This window comes from Convolutriloba macropyga, chromosome 4 (genome assembly GCF_964194025.1).
Source record: "Convolutriloba macropyga chromosome 4, txConMacr16.3, whole genome shotgun sequence".
Taxonomy (NCBI): Eukaryota; Metazoa; Xenacoelomorpha; order Acoela; family Convolutidae; genus Convolutriloba; species Convolutriloba macropyga.
The window spans coordinates 61,854,505-61,870,976 of record NC_134471.1 but is presented as its reverse complement, the minus strand read 5'-3'; the positions used below and the strand labels follow the sequence as shown (position 1 = coordinate 61,870,976).

The 16,472-nt window shown below is 33.3% G+C and overlaps 1 protein-coding gene across 2 annotated transcripts in view; it reads right to left on the bottom strand.

Moving 5' to 3' along the window:
- The window catches only part of LOC142337807 (putative E3 ubiquitin-protein ligase MID2), an 85,992-nt gene that overhangs the window by 49,366 nt on the left and 20,154 nt on the right, over positions 1-16,472 (bottom strand). For both annotated transcript variants that reach the window (XM_075387334.1, XM_075387335.1), the window contains exons 2-6: positions 14,571-14,743; positions 11,907-12,113; positions 11,304-11,474; positions 10,877-11,017; positions 7,871-7,986 (exon numbers count right to left, since the gene is read on the bottom strand). In XM_075387334.1, coding sequence (XP_075243449.1) covers positions 7,871-7,986; positions 10,877-11,017; positions 11,304-11,474; positions 11,907-12,113; positions 14,571-14,743 — 808 coding nt within the window. The remainder of the gene's footprint in view (positions 1-7,870; positions 7,987-10,876; positions 11,018-11,303; positions 11,475-11,906; positions 12,114-14,570; positions 14,744-16,472) is intronic.

The following is a 16,472-nucleotide window of genomic DNA, read 5'->3' as shown; positions in this document are numbered from 1 at the left end:
GCACATATGAGTTCCTTTGACCTTAAACAAAATCAAATTAAAGTTTTTAAATGCAAAAGTCATTTTATTGAGGGAGGTAAGTCACCTGTGATCAAAATGTAACCACGCAAAAAATTTTGCTAGAGTGCGAAATGACGTAACGTGCGCAAAATCCGTTAGTGAGAGGAGGAAGTTATTCAGAAAAATTAACTTTTTCAGCGTCGCTGTGTGAACAAATGTAGAACGAATGAGCTTCAGACGACAAAACAAAAAGAAACATAGCAGGACAAGACCTGACGTACAATTCAAAGAACTGTCATTGACTAAACAACAAACTAAACATAGAACGGACTATGAGTGAAGTGGGAAAACAATTTCTAAAAAAATCAGATCAAAAGAATAAAAACAGAAAATGAATGTCAAAATGCCGCATGCAGACAAAAACACCACTAGCGAGAAATGGAAATTGAATGAAAATGGAAATTTGGCTGAAACAAAACTAGGCCTAGAAGGAACTATGAATAGATTGGGAAAACCATTCAGAAAAAAAATCCTATCCAAAAAATCGAAAAAACAGAAATTCAAAGTGAAATTGCCGCATGTGAACAAAAAACCACTAGCGAGAAAGCGCATTTTTGTTCAAACACCGTTTTCTCACTCTACCTTAAAATTAGAGTGAAAAAATCTCACGCCGCAAAAAACCGCTCGCAGTTTTGCTCCACTGCCTGTTTCGGCGTGACCAAAACCACTACTCCAATTTAACTTCAAAAATCATGAAAATGTGTGAACAGATCTTAAAAAACACATAGCCGGAAGAATTCCGGAAGCGACTCGAAGCGTCAAAACTTCACTAACAAAACCGTAATTCCAGCGGAAGTCACTACTTTTCGTATTAAACCATAAACTCATTACCTCACAAGGTCTGATCTAAAATTTGGTGAATTTAAACCACTGTCAGCAAGAGAATTAAAAAGCAGCAAAAATTTATACTATAAAAGTCCGAGATGATTAGGATGCTCAAAAAACTGATAGAATAAAAAACCAACAGGTCTGTCAATTGCCCTCAAATAATTCATGATTCTAATCTAAAAAAAGATCGCGAAAGCAAACCGCAGATAAATCTTAGAAACTAAATTAATTTTTCAAAAGAATGTCTAAATTGAAGAATCAGAAAACCACTACAATTAGATTTCAAATCATTGCAATTAAGACAAAAACAACACATACTTCTTCCTTGTTGTATAAATTCTAGACATGATTTCATACTAACTCAAAAATTAAAATCATAGAAAAGACATAAGCAACAGAATAAAATTCAAAGGCAAACAATTGTTTAAAAACAATACCAAGGCCGAGAAAAAATTGTAGTAACAAGTGGAAATTTTGGAAGAAACTTGCTAACAAACTCTCAACACTAGCCTTAATGAATGAAATCAATTGCAAACCAAAGAAATGATGAAAATCTAAGAAAAAGCTGAAATCATTCAATTTTTTAACAACTGAAAAAAATCAATATAACGAATATAAATATAGGTGCCATAAAACAGCTAGACTGACCCAAACTAGAATGTGAAAAAAAGGACACAAAGTAAGAAAAACAAAAGAACAAAAAGACTAATTCTCGATTATTGATAGTTAAAAACCACCAATTTAAAAAAAAACAGGAAAAACGAATACATTTCATTGTTCAGCATTCGAGACATAGAAGAGACGACGAAACCTCCGAGACAAAGATCCATCCTCCCGAAGAGAACAAAGACAGAAAAAGCGGAATTCAGAGACATTGAAATATTTTGCAAAGAAGTGGTCAAAAAATTTTTGCGACTGCATTAATGAAAAAATTTTTCAAAAAATTAACGCCAAAAGTGGTTGATTTTTATTGAAACGAATTTAAAGTCCCTCATGTTGCCCAAAAAGGCTATCTCTAGTAATTAAAACCGGAATTCGAACAAAAAACAGAAAAATTCGAAAAAAACTACCAAAATCGGATTAGCATATGTACAATTTTAAAAAACAAAATTACATCGAGTTAGAAAGAGGCTTTGAGTATAAGAATTATCAAAGGAAGTTGCATTTTAACTGATTTTTGATAACAAAAAGGCGGCTGACAGATTCAAAATTGAAAGATTCAAGAAATTAATAGAAAAAGAGCCAAAAATTAACTAAAAATCAAGAAATTTTTTCAAATTTTGAACTTCAAAGGCATTTTCAGGCTGTTCAAAGCACTGCGGTATCAATTTCCGAGGTTTGCATTTCAATATAGTATCGAATAAATAATATTTCTACAAAAACCAAATTACAAGCAAAAAAACTAGGCCACTTAGACGAAAAAACGGCTAAAAACGGTCATCTATATGTGCCATTCAGTCAAAGACTACTTTTTAATGTCAAAAAGTCATTCATTCACTAAGCGCAGCGCATGATCAAAAAACTCCACTTGCTCAGAAATAATTAGTTCACACTGCAATTTTACTCGCTTTCACTTTTAGGTCAAAACATTGTCTGAACGAATAAAACTTCCGGTAAAAAGACAGCGCCCCAATACAATTTAAATTCTTTGAATTGTAAACGTAGCCGGAATTCCGGAAGCGACTCGAAGCCTCAAGACTTCACAAAAAAACCGTAAAGGCAGGTGAGGTCATTACCTTTTGTACTAAAACATTAACTAATTACCTTCTAGGCCTGATTCAAAATTGGTGAAAATTGAACCAGTGTCACCAGAGAAACAAAATGCAGCAAAATTTTATATTATTGAAAACGTTTGGTAACATTAAAAGTCCGAAACAATTAGCAAGGTCAGAAAACTGATAGGCCGAGAAGGCTGATAGGGCTATCAATTACCCTTCAATAATTCGTGATTTGGATCTAAAAAAGATTGCGAAAGCAAACGGATGATAATAAAAAAAACTTAGAAACTAAGTTAAATTTTTCAAAAAAGAATGCTCAAATTCAAGAAACAGAAGACCAATAAAATTTGATTTCAAATCACTGCAATTAAGACAAAAACAACACATATTTCTTCCTTGCTGTATATATTCTAGACATGATTTCATATTAATTCAAAAAGTAAATTAATCATAGGAACGACATAAGCAACAGAATAAAATTTCTGTTGGCCAAAAATCGTTTAAAAACAATACCAAGGCCGGGAAAAAATGCAATAAAGAGTAATGGAAATTTTGGCAACGACTTTTTTTATAAACTCTCGATACTCTCAGTACTAGCCTTAAGTTGAATGAAATCAATTGCAAACCAAAGAAATGACGAAAATCTAAGAAAAAAGCTGGAAATCATTCATTTTTTCAACAACTGAAAAATCAAAGTAACGAATATAAAAATAGGTGCCAGAACAAAGCTAGAAAGATACAAACTAGAATGTCAAGAAATTGGACACAATGTAAGGAACACCGTAACAAAAAACTAATTCTCGATTTTTGAAAGCTAAAAATAAAACTTAAACAAAAATCAAGAAAAAGGAATGCATTTCATTGTTCAGCATTCGAGACGTAGAAAATACGACGAGCCATTCGAGACAAAGATCCATCCTCCTGAAAACAACAGAAAAGAAAAAGCAGAATTCAAACATAAGAAACATGAAAACATTTTGCAAAAAAATTGTCAATATTTTTGAGACTGCATTTATGAAAAAAATTTTCACTGTTATTCAAAAAATTAACGCCAAAAGTGGTTGAATTTTATTAAAACGAAATTGAAGTCCCTCATGTTGCACAAAAAGGCTATTTCTAGTAATTAAAACCAAAATTCGAACAAAAAATTGAGGAAAATTGAAAAAGAACTACCAAAATCGGATTAGCATATGTACAATTTTAAGAAACAAAATTACATCGAGGTCGAAAGAGGACTTGAGTATATGATTTATCAAAGGGAAGTTGCCATATTAACTGATTTTTGACAAAAAGACGGCTGGAAGATACAAAAATGAAGAAATTAAAGAAAAAAAAGCCAAAAACTAACTAAAAATCAAGAAATATGTGCCAGTTTTGAACTTCAAAAGCTATTTCAGGCTCTTAAAAGCACTGTGGTATCAATTTCCGAGGTTTACATTTCAATATAGCATCGAAGAACTATTAATTCCACAAAAACTAAATTACAAGCAAAAAAACTAGGCCACTTTGACGAAAAAAAACGGCTAAAAACGGTTATCTATATGTGCCATTCAGTCAAAAACTACGTTTCAAGGCCAAAAAGTCATTCACTAAACGCAGCGCATGATCAAAAAACTTCTCTCGCTCAGAAAAAAAAGTTCACACTGCAATTTTACTCGCTTTCGCTTTTAGGTCAAAACATCGTCTGAACGAATAGTACTTCCCGTAAAAAAAAAACCTTAAGAACATTAAGAAAACCAATACTCCTCTTCGAGTCGTAAAAAGACCAACACGTTTACAATAATTGCTATGAACTTCGTTCAAGAGCAATTAAACAGTTGAAAGGCAAAATCTGTGGTATTATTATCTTTAAATATTATATCCTTTTCTCTAGAAACCATTCATTAAACTATCTCAAGCCCGTAAAAAGGCAAGCCCAAATAATCGCTAAAACGTTGTTTGAGAGCAATGATTAAACTTCATACATACACATCGCGCACTCAGCCGGAAGATTGCCGGAATAGCTGCGAAAGAATAGACCTGCGTGCCATATAATAGAGATAGAAACAGATACAGATCTAAATTGAAAAAAAATCGACGCCGCTCGAAAAACTAGGTAAAAAACATTCAGCAAAAAACTAGTCATCCGATACAAAGATCTATCCTCCTGAAGAGAACAAAAAGCAGGAAAAAGCAGAATTCTTGAACACGAAACATTGAAACATTTTGCAAAAAAACGGTCAAAGAACTTTTAAGTTAAGACTGCATTTATGAAAAAGTTTTAACTGTTTTTTCAAAACTTAACGCCAAAAAATGAATGAATTTTTATTGAAACGAAATTAAAGTCCCTCATGTTGCACAAAATAACTATTTCTAGCAATTACAACCAAAATACAAACGAAAAACTGACGAAAATCGGAAAAAAACTACCAAAATCGGATTAGCATATGTACAATTTTATTAAACAAAATTACATCGAGGTAGAAATAGGCGTTGAGTATAGGAATTATCAAAGAGAAATTGCAATATTAACTGATTTTTGACAAAAAGACGGTTAAAAGATCCAAAAATGAAGAAATTAATATTAAAAAAGCTAAATATTAACTAAAAAATCAAGAATTGTGTCAATTTTCAACTTGAAACGCATTTTCAGGCTCTTCAAAACACTCTGGTATCAATTTCCGAGGTTGAAATTTTAATATAGTATCGAATAAAATTTATTTCTACAAAAAACCAAATTAAAAGCAAAAAAAATTGGGCCACTTACACGAAAAAACGGCTAAAAACGGTTATCTATATGAGCAATTCAGTCAAAAACTACTTTTCAAAGTCAAAAAGTCATTCACTAAACGCAGCGCATGATCAAAAAACTTCTCTCGCTTAGCGAAAATCTGTTCACCAAGACAGCTTTTCTCACTTTCGCTTTTAGGTCAAAATGCCGCGTGAACAAATCTACTTCCTGTAAAAAAAAACATAGCCGGAAGAATCCCGGAAGCGACTCGAAGCGTCAGAACTTCACCAACAAAACCGTAATTGCAGCCACTGCCTCTTTTATAAAACCATTAACTCACTAACTCTCCAGGTCTGCTCTAAAAATTGGTGAAACTTAAACCACTGTAACCAAGAGAACTAAAATGCAGCAAAATTTTACATTATTGAAAACGTTTGGTAACGTTAAAAAATCGGCAATAATTGAGGTGGTCAGAAAACTGATAGTCTTTAAAAGCTGACAACGTTATCAATTGCCCCCAAATAATTCATGATTCCATTCTCAAAAAGGTTGCGAAAGCAAACGGCAGATAATAATCTTAAAAACTAAGTTGAATCTTTTCAAAAAAGATAGCTCAAATTTAAGAATCAGAAAACAACTATAATGACACCTATAACATCTATAATGACACTTCTAATCATTGCAATTAAGACAAAAAAACAACACACAATTGTCCTTGTTGAACATATGCTAGACAACATGATTTCATACTAATTCAAAAATTAAATTGATCATAGAAAAGACATAAGCAGCAGAAGAATAATCAAAAGCAAAAAATCGTTTGAATTAATACCAAGACCGGAAGAAAATTGCAGTAAATAATCATAAGTGGAAACTTTGGAAAAGGCTTGCAATCAAATTTTCAGTCCTGCTCTTATGTTGAAAGAAATCAATTGCAAACCATAGAAATGACGAAAATCTAAGAAAAAGCTGAAATCATTCGTTTTTAACTGAAAAAAAATCAATATACCAAAAATAAATGTAGATGACAGGCCGAAGCTAGAATGATACTAACCAGAATGCGAAAAATATTGGAACAATGTAAGCAACATCGTTAAAAATAGACATTCTTGATTTTTGAAAGTTAAAAATCAATTTAAAATATTCAAGAAAAATGAATACATTTCATTGTTCAGCAATCAAGTAATAGAAAGGATAACTAGTCATCCGATACAAAGATCTTTCCTCCTGAAGATAACAAAAAGCAGAATTCATAAAAAGGAAACATTGAAACATTTTGCAAAAAAATGGTCAAAAAACTTTTAAGACTGCATTTATGAAGAAGTTTTTACTGTTTTTCAAAAACTTAACGCCAAAAATGATTGAATTTTTATTGAAAAGAAACTAAAATCCCTCATGTTGCACAAAAAGACTATTTCCAGCAATTACAACCAAAATACAAACAAAAAACTGACGAAAATCGGAAAAAACTATCAAAATCGGATTAGAGTATTTCCATTTTATAAAACAAAATTACATCGAGGTAGAAAGAGGCCTTGAGTATATGATGAATTATCAAAGAGAAGTTGCCATATTTACTGATTTTTGACAAAAAGATGGTTAAAAGATCTAAAAAAGAAAAAATTAATAGAAAAAAAAGCCAAAATTAACAAAAAATCAAGAAATATGCACCAATTTTCCAATTGAAACGCATTTTCAGGCTCTGCAAAACACTGTGGCATCAATTTCCGAGGTTGGCATTTCAATATAGTATCAAAAAAAAAATTATTTCTACAAGAAACCAAAATAAAAGCAAAAAAATTGGACCACTTACCCAAAAAACGGCTAAAAAAGGTTATCTATATGTGCCATTCAGTCAAAAACTACTTTTCAAACCAAAAAGTCATTCACTAAACGCAGCGCATGATCAAAAAACTTTTCTCTCGCTTAGCGAAAATCTGTTCATCAAGGCAGCTTTTCTCACTTTCGCTTTTAGGTCAAAATGCCGCGTGAACAAATCTACTTCCTGTAAAAAAAAAGACCGAGAGAAAACCAATACTCCTCTTCGAGTCGTAAAAACCGAGAGAAAACCAATACTCCTCTTCGAGTCGTAAAAAAACCAAGAGCACCGCAATATAGCTCCACTCAGCTTACAGCTTCGCAGCTGCAGCTATAAAAAGCTTTTGAGCTTAATTGGGAACTAATTTTTTTGTTTTATTTTGTGTTTTGCTTGCCTTGCAGTCTCATTAATGGCAGATCTCAGCGTTACTCTTAAGTGGCGCTTATTATGTGGCGTTACTCTCATGTGGCGTTCATGTGCAGTTCATGGCAATTTTTTTTACTCATAAACCAATTATTTTTGTTAATGTGTGTCAACATTATCTGAATTTTTGACTGTTTGCCATTATTTTTAAACGCACATTACCGAAACTCCTTGTTCATATGTAAACCCATTATCCCAGACAAATGCGAATCGGTTAGACAATAAAGTTGCACGAAAATAACAACAGAAGCGGTAGCCACAGTTAAATTTCGATAGGCTGTAGTTAAAAATAGTGGCAGTTGAAACAATTACCTTTGGTCGTAGTGATCTCGAAGAGATTGAATCATGGCATCCTTCTTGTCTTCTAACATCTTCTGCAGCTGACCAATTTCATCAACTATCTGCTTCTCAGTTTCGGCCTTCGACTCCTAAAATGTAACGCACATAAAAGCCAATCAGATATTTACTTAATCAAACCTTCCATCCAGATTTTAAAAATACTTATTACAAGATCTCGATGCCACTGGACCAACAAATACTTTACGAGAAGCCTCACTTAAATGGTATCTTGCGTCGAAATACCAAACGCCTTCATTCATAATTTTTAAGATGCTGGAAACATTTGATGATAATCAACCAATATAGCCGGCATATTGCCGGAATAGCTGCGAAAGAATAGACCTGCGTGCCATATAATAGAGATAGAAACATACAATCTAAATTGAAAAAATCGACGCCGCTCAAAAAACTAGGTGACAAACATTCAGCGATAAATTAATAAAGCTTGTTAAAAGCCATTTCGCAGAAGCCTCTTATTAGGGACCTTTACTGCACATATGAGTTCCTTTGACCTTAAACAAATTCAAATTAAACTTAAGTTTTAAAGTGCAAAAGTCATTTTATTGAGTGAGGTAAGTCACTTGTGATCAAAATCTAATCACGCAAATAACCTAACACTTTTGCTAAAGCGAGTGAGAAATGACGTCACGCGCGCAAATGCCGTTAGTGAGAGGAAGAAGTCATTCAGAAAATTTGACTTTTTCAGCTTTGCTGTGTGAACAAATGTAAAACGAAAAAAGAGCGTCAGACGACGAAACAAAAAAAAACATAGCAGGACAAGTCCTGACGTACAATTCAAAGAATTTTCATTGACTGAACAGAAAACTAGACCTAGAACGGACTATGAATGGCTTGGGAAAACCATTTAGAAAAAAATCCTATCGAAAAAATTGAAAAAAAAAAAACAGTAAAATCAAAGTGAAATTGCCGCATGTGATCAAAAAACGACTAGCGAGAAAGCGAATTTTTGTTCGAACCCCATTTTCTCACTCTACTTTAAATTTAGAGCAAAAAATTTCACGCCGCGAAACCACTCGCGTTTTCACTCCACTTCCTGTTCCGGCGTGACCAAAATCACTACTCCAATTTGACTTCAAAAACCATGAAAATGTGTGAACAGATCTTAAAAAAAAGACAGCGCCCCAATACAATTCAAATTTTTTGAATTGTAAAAAAACATAGCCGGAACAATTCCGGAAGCGACTCGAAGCGTCAAAACTTCGCTAACAAAACCGTAATTGCAGCGGAAGCCACTACCTTTCGTATTAAACCATTAACTCACTACCTCTCCAGGTCTGTTCTAAAAATTGTTGAAACTTAAACCACTGTCAACAAGAGAAAAATGCAGCAAAATTTTATATTATTGAAAACGTTTGGTAACGTTAAAAAATCCAAAATAATTAAGGTGGTCAAAAACCTGATAGTCTGAAAAAACTCGCAAGGTTATCAATAGCCCTTAAATAATTCATGATTCTAATCTGAAACAGATCGCGAAAGCAAACGACAGATAAAAATCTTAGAAACTAAGTTAAATCTTTTCAAAAAAGAAAGCTCAAATTTAAGAATCTGAAAACACCTAAAATTACACTTCCAATCACTGCGATTAAGACAAAAAACAACACACTTATACTGTTCCTTTTCGTACATAAGCTAGACAACATGATTTCATACTAAATCAAAAATAAAATTGATCATAGAAAAGACATAAGCAGCAGAAGAATATTCAAAGGCAACAGATCGTTTAAACTAACACCAAGGCCGGAAGAAAGCTGCAGTAAATAGTCATAAGTGGAAATTTTGGAAGAAGCTTGCTATCAAACTCACAGTACTGCCTTTGTTGAATGAAATCAAATGCACACCAAGGAAATGATGAAAATCTAAGAAAAAGCTGAAATCATTCATTTTTTACAACTGAAAAAATCAATATACCGAAAATAAATTTAGGTGCCAGGACAAAGCTAGAATGATACTAACTAGAATGTGAAGAATATGGGCACAATGTAAGGAACACCGTAACAAAAATACTTTCTTGATTTTTGAAAGTTTATATCAATATAAAAAATTCAAGAAAAACGAATACATTTCATTGTTCAGCATTCAAGACAGGGATAGCAATTACAACTAAAATACAAACGAAAAACTGACGAAAATCGGAAAAAAGTACCAAAATCGGATTAGCATACGTACAATTTTATGGAACAAAATTACATCGAGGTAGAAAGAGGCGTTGAGTATAGGAATTATTAAAGAGAAATTGCCATATTAACTGATTTTTGAGAAAAAGACGTTTAAAATATCCAAAAAAGAAGAAATTAAAAGAAAAAAAGCCAAAAATTAACTAAAAAATCAAGAATTATGTGCCAATTTTTAGCTTGAAACGCATTTTCAGGCTCTGCAAAACATTGTGGCATCAATTTCTGAGGTTGACATTTCAATATAGTATCGAATAAAATTTATTTCTACAAGGAACCAAATTAAAAGCAAAAAATGGGCCACTTACACGAAAAAACGGCTAAAAACGGTTATCTACATGTGCAATTCAGTCAAAAACTACTTTTCAAAGTCAAAAAGTCATTCACTAAACGCAGCGCATGATCAAAAAACTTCTCTCGCTTCGCAAAAATCTGTTCACCAAGACAGCTTTTCTCACTTTCGCTTTTAGGTCAAAATGCCGCGTGAACAAATCTACTTCCTGTAAAAAAAAAAACCGAGAGAAAACCAATACTCCTCTTCGAGTCGTAAAAACCAAGAGCACCGCAATATAGCTTCGCTCAGCTTACAGCTTCGCAGCTATAAGAATATAACGCCAGTCATAGCCAGTGCAGGACCAAAATTGAGTCTTACAAGATTCATCTTATTAGGTGCATGAACGCCATTAAGTTGTAATTATATAGAAGTTCAGTTTCCTTGAATTTAACGGGGATAAACATTGTTGCTAAGTGTCTTACAGGTATACCGGAAAATTACGGATACGATTACCTTATAGACAACTTGAGATTCTTTGATTTTCTCCATTGATCCAATGAGACCCTCTGAGACTTCGGTCAACATCTCACAACTCTGTCCCAATTCACCTTGTTTCTGTTTGTACGAAGTTCCCAAATCATTCACCAGGTGTTCCTGAAGGGTTGCACAAAACATACATTTAGGATCTATTAAATTATTTGGATATCAATATTAGAATATCGAAATCTCATTAGAAAATGGATGCACTCATCACCGATAATTTTCCATGCCAAATATGATCTCATCGAAGCCATTATTAATCTTACTGATACATACATTATGATTCAAATTTTGCCCGTTAATTAATTCCTCGACAGCATAAGCTGTTTTTTATATATTGAGTCGAAAAGATTCATGGCTAAAATCAACGACAGAATCGAAATTTTGCCTTGCTGACTACCTTGTGGACTCCGACCAATTTGCAAAGTGCACATATGAGTTTGTCGCACTCTGTACAGTACATGTTGATTTTCTCTCCATCGTGGCTGTCACAAGTCATGGTCACATTCAGCAAAGATGTCCTCTGTTTTGAGTCAGATGCGTCACTTTGTTTTCTGGAAGCGCTTGGCGACTGAAACAAATTACAAGATTGTTCTAAATATGTGGTTGGCAACAATGTTGCGTAAATTGAGTGAAATTACTCTGATTTCATAGTTGGGCAAATTATAAGACAATCTCCGTGATTCCGTAACTAGTCCACGTTGTTTAATGAAATTAATTCCCTTTCCTTCTTTTACCATTACCTCTTGCCTCAACCTCTTGACTCCTCCGGGACCACACTTAAAGCTCCAAGTTCAAGGAAACAATTAGATTCACACTTCTTCCATCTTTATAAATCGAATATCTCTATGACTTCGTGTCTAACTATTTGAAAACCTCTCGGCATCTGGAAATGTGAGCTCAATTGCTCCATTAATTCTTCTAAATTATAGCATACTTCCGAAAACTAGCATTGGAAATGTAGTCAAATCATGATAACCACTGAAAGGAAAAGTTGTTTAACCTGTATGGTGTGAGAGGCGAAAGGTCCCTTCATCCTGTGACACTGCGTGAAGCAAGTCTCACAGTAGAGCACCTTGCACTCCACACAATACTTGCAAGCAGGCTGAGCAGGTGCAGACTCATCCTCACACATGTCACAAGAAGCCATCACGGCTGCCGGTGAGGTGGATTTGTCCATCCCGTCATTTTTAGATCCACTCTCCACGTCCTGAAGGGACAGGAACTCAAATTTAATTTATGCAGATCCTTTAAAATGGCACCACGACTTTGTCTCTCCACGGTTAATAGAAAATGACAAAAGGCAGGACTCAAAAAGACGCGACTCCGACTTTTAATATCAGAAAATGCTAGTAGTGTATCTGAGGTGTTAGTACTTGTTGATTTAAAAAAGTCGAAAACTTCAGAACTTTAAACAAACAAGGCGGCTCGTTAATGTGCGTTCGCAAATGATGTTCCGACCCGAGCTCATCTACATTTTTGACTTAATTGTCAACCAAATGAAGAGATAACAAAAATAGATGTTTGAATTTAAAAAAAAAATGCTACATTTTAAGTTCATTAAACACACTAAATTCTGCCTCGATGAAATAGCAATCATAGGTTTCATTCATGTGACATCAATAACTCATCACAATAAGTCGTATGGCAAAGAAAAATACATCAAAACCACGAAATTTTTGAGAAAACCCATAGTATCAAAGTCAAAAAATTCTACAGCTTTCAACGGAAGGCATTTAATACGCTAAATTATGCCTAGATGATGTGACGACTAGGATGTTTGTCATTCAAAGTTGATCAATAAGACATTACAACAAGTCATTGACTATGAAAACAACAACAAAAACAGGCAAAATCCAAAAGTTCGGTAGAAAATTGAGAGAAGAAAGTGTCGAAGCTATTTAAAACATAAGCTTTTTTCTCTGAAAACTTTTTCAACGATCCATTGAACGTCTTCAATAAGCCAATGGGAGCTATCAATATTAGGATAATGTAATACGATTTCAAAAGGAACCAAAATTACGAAAAAAATCCAAAAATTTTAAAAATTATGAAAACTCGTGCACCGAAGTCAAAAAAACCAATAGTTAGAAGACAAAACCACTAACTAGATAAATTGTTGCTGATGTAGAAAACAAGCGGTTCTGTCATTACCGAGACTGATTTACAATCCACGAAAATAAGCTTAAGATTGATTTATGTTCAAAAAAAAATAAAAAAATATTTTTAAAGTCTTAACAGCCATTAAACTCAAAAGCTTTCATAGGAATTCAAAGAATACGCCACGATGTGAATACAGGGATGTTTATGATGCCTAGGTAATCAATAAGACATCACAATATGTCTTATGATTATGAAAAAAACAACAAATACAGGCAAAAACCAAAATTTCTTTAGAAAAATGGGAGAAGAAAGTAGTGAAGCCATTTAAACGATATTCTTTTCTAAGAAAGTTTTATCTATGATCCTTTGGACGTCTTCACTAAAGGAAGATGTAGCCATTAATAATAAGATGACGTGATAAGATTTCAAAATGAACCAATAAAACGAAATCTCCAAAAAAAATTTTAAAAAATTTGAAATCTTGTGGCAATGAAGACGTATAACCATTAGTTATTTGATAAAGCCGCCAATTAGATTAACTTATGTTGCAGTGGTATGAAGGAGTTCAATCCTGTTTTTACTGAGACGAACTTAAAGTTCACAAAAATAAGTTTATGATTTACTAATTTCAAAAAACTTTCGAAAATTTGTTTTCAAAGTCTTAACAGCCATTAGCTGTCCACTCACAGCACTAGATAGGTTCACTTAATGCTCATTAGCAAACATATTGCACCTTTAGTCAACAAGTTTATGCCATAGGATTATAAAACTTTAGTAAAACCTCAAAAAACAAATCAAAATTTCATTTGAAATTACAAAATTTGAGATACGAGTCCAAAAAAAAACATGAGCGATCCCTTCGAAACAAATTTTTTGTTCATTGGGCTTCATTTTATCGTAAAAGAGGTTTGTCATTAACGGAACTTCGATATTAAAAGTGTCTAGTAGTCTCTAGGTGACTTGAAAAACAAAAAAATTGCAAAATTTTCTTAAAAAAAAGAGCTCCCAAACCTAATTCGAATTTTTATATACTAAACTTCCCTCTAAGACTAGAACTAGTCTTTATTATCTCCTTCCATCTATTAAAAAACTAAAATTGATTTACTTTTTGGCGTGAAATCTAGTTTTGAAGTAAATTTTTCGTAGAAAAAACGTTAATTCGAACGAAAATTACGGTAAAAGTTAACAAAAGTGAACCAAATATCCAGTGTTCACATGAAACTTTAAACCTCGATAACTCCTCGAAAAAAACGAAATTCAAAAAAATCTTTTTAATTTCGAATTCTACGCTGGACGAGCTTTTTAATGATACCACGCACATTTCTCTACGATGAATATATCGGTCGGCCAAAATTCACGGAACAAAAAAAAACCCATTTGAGTATATAGTTCCTCCCCCCACAAGTGGGGTCGGAACAAAAATTGTAACACTTTAGAGGTGCTTTAAGAAATCTCATGTTAAACAATTTAATGAACAAAATTATTTCGTCTAATTCACATATAAACGTCTCCAAATCTATGCAATCAAAGGCACTATTTGAAAACCCACTGTTTTTCTCATTACCTTCAACTTGTAAGTTTCCTCCACGCTACTTTTGTATCTCTCCACGATGCTACATAAGAGGCGGTTCAATTCCAGCTCTGGCCCATTAGTCTTTGCACTTCTTTTCACATACATTTTCTCGCGACAAAACGGACAAACGAGCAGCAATGAGTTCTTAGGTACGTCTTCCGCTTCTAAAATAACGCAATTTGATTGAAATGTTTTAATAAATGTATAGTCTCAGAACTACTTGTTTTATCACATTTATTACGATACAACGTTTATTCTTTTCCGGTTAAACGGGAATAGCGTGCTGTAGTTTTCCCAATATTTTCCCAATGTTAGGAACAACAATGGGAACAACGACCCCATAATATGGGGTACCATATTCTAAGCTGATTTGCTGTTCAGCCGTAAATTCAGACGATCGATATTAACCGAACAACGCTGTGAATGATATCATCGTCATCATCTGCCCCACCAGGTAAATTTTGTCAGTTTAAGTCTGCAACTTTGTCAGTTTCATTTTCTTTAATTGTTGGCAAATATCTGTACAATATCAGTTGCAAATATCAGTAAAGTACCATTGCGCATTTAGCTTTAAAACTTGTCTAACATTGCTAACTTGAATCAAGATAAAAGCGTGATACATAACTCAAGTCAAACTTCGACTTGAAAAACTGGCTTCATTTGACCTGTTTTAAATAATTGTTCCCTGTTGTACCTATTTAAATAATTTTGTTTAGTTTCAATTTTATCTGACGCTATTTTGACCTTGCTAATAAGTTTTTTTAAATGGACAAAGTTTTGGACGTAACTGATGGTTGTTGTTATTGTTGTTTTGTTTTGTTGTTCGTCTTGACTTGCTTTCTTAATAATGGCTCATCCCATCAATCTAATGCGGCATTATTACTCCACTCAGCGAATTTTCCAACTTTAAAGTTTTTTTCTTTTTTGTCCAATTGTTACCAATTTTTATTATGAACTGGTGAAAAACGATTTTTTTCTGGTGAATTACAAGTTATTTTGTTTATTTTCAGTTTTATCTGACGCTGTTTTGACTTTGTTATTAAGTTTTGTTTTTTAAAACGGACATAAATTTTTTGACGCAATTAATGTTTGTTGTTGTTGTTTGATTTTGCCGTTCGTCTTCGCCCGCTTTCCTAATATCGGCGTATCTCATCAATCTAATGCTTCATTTTTTACTCCACTGAGTTATTTGCTTTGGAGGCGATCTTTTTGTTCATACACAATTTTTTTTTTGAAAATTACTTGAATTTTTCGGGGTTTTCTATCTGTTCCTCATTTGGTAGACATTTATGCCAAAAATGTGGATGAGCGAGTTCGGAATTTTATGTGCAAACGCACATTACCGCGCCTCCTTGTTTTCGTTTACCTGCTTATTATCGTTTCATACAACTTTTTGGCAACACTTTCCGGAAGGAATTATTTGAAAAAGAAAACAGCAAATTAACCATTCTTGTCATTTGTGTCAAGGACAGATAATTTCACTATGAGAATGGTTTCACATTTGTAGAGCTCTTTTAATCTTGCTCCTTACGGTGTGTCGCAACAGCATCATTCTTACACAGAAATAACGTTCAATAGCAGGCCCGTAATAGCAATCTAAAGTATTGCTTAAAAATCACCAAAAACCCCTGCACTACGGCTGAACAAAACTTGGTAAAACATTTTGCAATTTTGCAATAAAAAACAGAAGCTACTGAATGCAAACTAAGTTTTCTGTTTATAGCCTGCTTTCTTTAAAGATGCCTTTAAGAGCAATTTGAAAATATTCTCCAGCCGATTTCTGCATTTTAATAAACACGTGACCCCATGTCTTAGTTTCAAAAAATGCATAATTAAAGAAACCAAAAAAGTGACACGTGCTCGCAGATATTAAGTAAAGACGGAAAAACTAAG